The 6,009-nt window shown below is 38.9% G+C and overlaps 1 protein-coding gene across 2 annotated transcripts; it reads right to left on the reverse strand.

Annotated features, from left to right (window-relative positions):
- Window positions 1-2,067: 2,067 nt before the first annotated feature.
- yellow-k (L-dopachrome tautomerase yellow-k) lies at window positions 2,068-5,534 on the reverse strand. 2 transcript variants are annotated; one of them, XM_043425440.1, is made up of 5 exons: window positions 5,017-5,534; window positions 3,108-3,243; window positions 2,837-3,024; window positions 2,594-2,710; window positions 2,068-2,383 (listed from the first exon to the last, which is right to left on the reverse strand). In XM_043425440.1, the coding sequence occupies exons 1-5, from the start codon at window positions 5,467-5,469 to the stop codon at window positions 2,183-2,185; spliced, it is 1,095 nt and encodes a 364-aa protein (XP_043281375.1). In that variant the 5' UTR covers window positions 5,470-5,534; the 3' UTR covers window positions 2,068-2,182. The 2 variants fall into 2 exon arrangements, with proteins under 2 accessions (XP_043281375.1, XP_043281365.1); XM_043425430.1 differs by having other exon boundaries at window positions 2,564-2,710; window positions 5,017-5,531.
- Between the last annotated feature and the right edge of the window lie 475 nt (window positions 5,535-6,009).

Below are 6,009 nucleotides of genomic sequence, written 5' to 3' on the forward strand. Positions count from 1 at the left end.
TTCCAAATGATAAGACAAAAATTAGCCTCGAGGTTTTCTCACATTATTGAAAACATGGGCTTTTGAAATTTTTCCGAAACACTGCCACTCCCATCGGGCAATCACGTTCTTCGAACACGATTTTTCAACTCCTATTCGGGTGTCTCTCTCATTCTCGTTTCAGTCCCTACCGTCCGTTAGTTTCGCGTCCATTACGTAAAATTGCGAGATTGCATAACAAATATTTGCTCTACGCTATCTTTGCATTCGATTCAAAGGAGCAAAGGGTCAGGGAAAATTCAGAATATTCGAGGAGAAAGAGATCGCAGCCATTCGTTTGACCGCGGTATTTCACGAGGGTCAGACTACGGAATGAGTTTTAAGGAGCGAATGACTTTGTTTTACAAAAGTTTCGAAATCCCGTGTCATCGTACAAATAAAAATCGAAGCACCCGAAGCACCGAAATCAGGAAATTTTTTTGGCAAAAACAGAAATGAACAGATTCCAGTTTTGGAAAAAAAAGTAGGAAAAAAAATTCTCGCTATTGTTACCATACGATGCGAAGCAAGTGAAAGTCGTTTGGATTTCCTTCGCGTAACACAGCGATTATTTCCTTCACGCGTGTCGGAATTTGACATCACAAAGTGAAGTCATGCAATTCATATTCAGGCCATACATCTTTGATCCCGAGATACGAATTCGCTGCGATTCTGCGATAGTCACGTGGCAACGGATAAGCGTGTTAACAATTATGCAATGAAGGAACGAAAAAAAGGAATAAAAATAACGAGGCTCGCGTGCTTTCGCTGAGAACGAAAAGGGGTTTGGGGGCATTGTATTTACTCTCCGAACGAGTCTGATTTACGTCCTTTTGGGAGCGATTTTGTGGGGACGGATGGAAAGTAGTTCGGTCGATTTATACCCAGCGATATCCGAGGTGACAGGACACACCCATGAAATTTTCCTGTTAAGGAACTTTGTGCGGACACGTACGAAAAAACAGAAAAAACTCGGTTTTTGCCTCATTTGGTTTTATGAGAGGCATTCGTGAACGAGTTTTTTGCTCGTCTCTGTTAGAAAAAACAATTCACATAAACTCACTTCGAACTCTCCGCCCCTGATTCTAGCTGTTTGGTTTTTTCAGTCCCGTAACGAGAGTACGTGTGAATATTCAGATTTTAGCTTGTTTGCCTTCGTTTTATCAAAACAGGCATGTGTTTGTTGACGTTTTCGGCTGGTACCTGTCCCGGGTCAGTTCTACCACTTTGAGTCTTGTAACGAGCGTACGAGTGTGTGATTATTTTTATTTCTCTTTCATTCTCCGATTTTTTCTCTTCCAATTTCCATTTGTTTTCGTTTCTGTTTTTTCGTAGCTTTTCGCATTTGAGGACCAGGCTTTTACCACCTTTTGTTTCTCCGATAATGTGCCTCTGGAATACGTTGACTTCTGTATCCGTCCCGTTACGTGTCACACGACTCTCGATTCTTTTCAATTCCTCCGGGCTATCCAGCATTCAACTCATTTTATTCTTACTGTTTTCGTAAGATCGATCGACCGGTGTGATCTAACACACTGCGAACGGATTTCTCGTTGCAAAATCCCCTTGTCGCAATTTCCAGAGATAACGAGAGTCCGTTTCAGAAGCTGATCTTAGAAGGGGAGATCGAATGGAAAATGTGAATTTTCAATAAATTATTCGGAATATAATTGACACAATTGGAAAAATCTACTCGATATTTTTGTCAATTTCATTGATTTGTCATGACAATGATCTGTTATTTTATTTATTCGATGGAAAAATCCAATTTTTTGTTACTTTTATGGCGAAGATACTTTCTGGAACGACGAAGGTTTGTAACGTCATTAGAAAATTGAATTTTTCGTTGTTATTTTCCCTCTAACGGAAGCTTAACGAGATTTTGCAATTTGGTAAAATGCACTCGGTCCATGAAGATGGAGAGTGAAATTGGAAAGTGATGCGACGTCAAACGACCTTATCACGGTGTGTTTTTCCAGCGTATTGACAAAAAAAAGAGGCTGAAGCGAATAATCGACATTTTGCTCTGATTTTCGAGAACTTCCGATATTCCGAGGATGTTCGTTTATTATTATACGATGAAACGTATTTACAAAATCGTTTCGCAGTTTTTTCGATCGTCGACTCGCAACGTGTTCCAGCGATTGAATTGTTCAATTAAATGTTAAGGGGCGAAAGAATTGTGCTTGAAAATCCGGGCGGTGCGAAAATGAGCGTGCCATTTGCCTTGATAAATGGTGTTGGAAGTTTTGACGAGGGGATTTTCAAGATTAACGAGAGCCCAAACGTTCCTCTGAGAATCGAGTCTATAATCAGTTATACAAGGAACTTCTGCGCTCTGGAGAAGAATCGAGTAACCGTTGGCCTAGACGAGGAAAAAAAGAAAACAAGGTAAAATAATGGAGTATCGAAAGTTTGGAAGTTATGATCGAACCGCATATTTGTTACCGGTAGACAGGAAATTATTCGATTTATTTTGTTTCGTCGTTATTAAACTACGCGATAGAAGGCTACCAAACGTGACTGCGGAATTTTCGTCGCTCACTTTCAAATCGTGTTTCATGTCCCAACGTACGCTCGCATGTTCCGTGACCAGGAAGTAGTGAAGGCCACCCCTTTGATCGATAGCCAGTCCTGACGATTTGCCCATTTTTCTTCCCACCCACTGGATGCTGGAATTGCGTTCTATTTCCTGCGCGAACGACATTATCGATTAATATTTCTTTAATTTACTCAAACCTCCATCAATCTCAACAGCCCTTCATTCGATTTTTTTATTCATTCATCTTGGTTAAGCATAAGCTGTCCATAGTCATACTCTCTCGTGGAAGATCGAAGGCCCCTCCTCGTCTCTCAACGTTTCCAAATCGACACTGAAGAGATCTTGCGATCGTGAATCCGTCAAATAGAGGAAAGCACTTTTTCGTGAAATCGCCATTTCGGTAGGACTGAAACTCGGAATCCTGTGGTCGCTTGTCAGCTTCAATCGCCACCATCTTCTTTTAACTAATCAACAAATAACCGTCAATTTTCCCGACGAAAAAACACTCGTCCAAAAGCAAGTAGAATATCAGATTCTTCTTACTTACACAAACTATAGACAATGATCGATTCGTCACCGGGGTCACCGACGTAGGCTCGTGGGCCCCAGAGCCCATAGACAGGATCGATTACGAGGCTTTTCAAATTTTCTTTCCTTACACCCCCCAGGTCAGTACGAGCTATCTGTCAACATAAAAAAAAATTCTGCAAATTAAAAATTGCAAATTGCTTCCTCAAGATGGTCAAGATGCATCCTCAAGATGCTCAAGATGCAGGATGCTCAAAGCTTACTCTATGAGGTGCTATATTTTTCATTTTAGCTTCCTCATAGAGGAAGCTTTGAGCATCGTGCATCTTGATGAAGCAATTTCCAAATTTTAATTTGCAGCATTTTTTTTGTATACAAGGAAATAATGTATTTTCTCTACCTTCTTTTACGAACTTTAATTTACCTCTTTGTTTAAATTCATAAAAAAAAAAACTAAATGACGAGCCATCAGAAAAAACAGTTTGCAACTTTCAATTTTCATCGTTTTTCTATTCACATTGAAATTAAATAATTCCGACAACTTTGCTGGAAAGTATAGAGGAAGTACAGACTTATACACGATATCTTACAAAATTTCCAAAAATTGAAGCGTTTAGACGATTTTTTTAAAAACTCATATTTTCGTAAAATTCAAAAAATCATAAAATTAAAACCACTCAACCGATATTCCCCAAATTCAATACCGACCTTCCTATTATGATAGTCTATTTATAAAAAAAAAATTATTAATAAATTTTAAAATTTTCGAAAGTCAGAGCACGACACCCTTTTTATGAAAATTTCAAAACGTCGTAGGATTCGTAATTTTTTACAAATTCTGACAAAATAATCAGAGAATGAAGAGCTTGTGTAGATTAACATCTGTGCAAAACGGTAGCCCTGTATCTCAAACCGTTTCCGAGTTACAAGCGTTTTAATTTTCAAGTGCCATAACATACACACACACACACACACACATCCGGACATTTTTTCTAGATATGATTTTTCGACGTTTTGGGACATTTTGAGCACATTGACATTGAAAACTGGAAAAAAAAATGTTCATTATCACATAGCTTCTTCTATGAGGAAGCAAAATAAATTAATATTTTCATAAAAAATTGAATGAATCAATTCTGCAAAGAATGGGAATCGAAGCTCAAAATTCCCTTGAATTATCAATCACAGTAATAGCAGATTTTTGGAAATGTTGGAAGAAACTCGTCAACGCTTTACTCCATCATTTTATCCAGTATTTTCAATATTCATTGAAACTCGAGTGTACGAGAACGAAAGAACTTTTACAATGTTTCGAGTACACGGACGATAAACCTTGTCCAGGAGCCAGAACGTTTTAATTACAATTAAGAATGATTTTATTGGAGATAACTGAGTGGAGAAAGGCGCTGTGCAAACATTCGGTTTGATTTGATCACCACAATTAGTCTCATCAACAGTGTCATTTTTATCTGCGACTTAAGGAGTTTCGGTACAGGTGATACAATGTTGCCATGCTAAATCATGCTAAAAACATAAAAAATTTCAAAAAGTTCAGAATTTTGTAAAATTTGGTGAACATATTCTTCCGTGTCAAATTTGACAATACAAATTTTTCAAGATTTTTCTTCTACACAGTTATCGAGTAATTGATCACTAAAGTTCACGTGCATAAGCATTCCGGACATAAGAAATCTGCTTTAATGCGTGATTACTCGATAACTAAGTAGAAGAAATTTTGAAAAAATTTGTGTTTTCGCACTTGATGTTGAAGAACATTATCACGAAATTTGATCAATTTCTTAATATTTAGACTTCTCTACCGAAACTCCTTAATTCATTGTTCACGTGTATTGCGATGAAAATTGGTGAGTGGAAGAGTCAGAAAATAATGGGAAAGAATCGCATTATTTTGAGCCAATGTTTCTTACCTCAAGGTCGTTACGTCTGAGATCGTAAACGAGAATTTTTGCCGAACAATCGTGATCTTCGGGAGCGTCCAGAACCCAAAGTCTGCCTCGTGACTCGATATCCAGAGCAACGACCGAGGAGAGTTTGTGACACTTGTCGAAAGCGAGCGCCGACTTTGGGAATATTCGTACATCGTTATCGGCGAGTGTTGCAGCGAATCCACTGTGATTGCTTCCCGGTTCGGGCCAGCAAGACTCGAGAAGAGTTAATTCGCTATTTACGAGTTGTCCACGTCTCGAGAAACTTGGTACAGCAAAAAAGGCTCGATTTCTCCAGAAGGCGAACCTCCATATGGGGACGTCGTTGGTGAGATTGACAGCTGAAAAATTCCACGTGGATGAACAAAATTTAAACAAACAAGCGATAACGAGAAGCGAAATTAGATCGAGGGACAAAAATCGTTCGACGATCATCCTCAATCTGCCGTTGCAACGTCCAACTACCCGAAGCTCAATTTCACGACTCTCAACGAAATGTCAAAACTCACTCGCCGTCCGCAGTCATTGGCGGAACAAAAATTTCATTACGAAACAACGAGGAAGCAAAAAATAGCATTCGCGAAAGAGGCGCATGTAAATCGTGTGGATACAGCATTTCATCGATCGCGTGCAACGCCGCTCGGCCATTTTCCCTCAACGATTTTGCCCAGTCTGATCGAATTAATCGAGGCAATGAATCATAGTGAATTATTATACGCGCTCCCAATCCCTATAATTATCCGAGCAAAAAAAAACACTTTGAAAGAGAAATAAAAATAAGCAACAATCATTCGCGACGAGGCATTCATTTACGATCGCATGAACCCGTTGAGATGTGTCAAGTAATAGGTTCGATTAACCGGTTTTCGTATGCAACAACTCATTTGAATGTAACGAAAAAGTTATATAATTGGATGGTGAATATAAATCCTGCTACGGATATTTCGAAGTGTTCACTCCTTTGTCTATGTTGCT

Source organism: Venturia canescens, chromosome 1, assembly GCF_019457755.1.
Source record: "Venturia canescens isolate UGA chromosome 1, ASM1945775v1, whole genome shotgun sequence".
Taxonomy (NCBI): Eukaryota; Metazoa; Arthropoda; class Insecta; order Hymenoptera; family Ichneumonidae; genus Venturia; species Venturia canescens.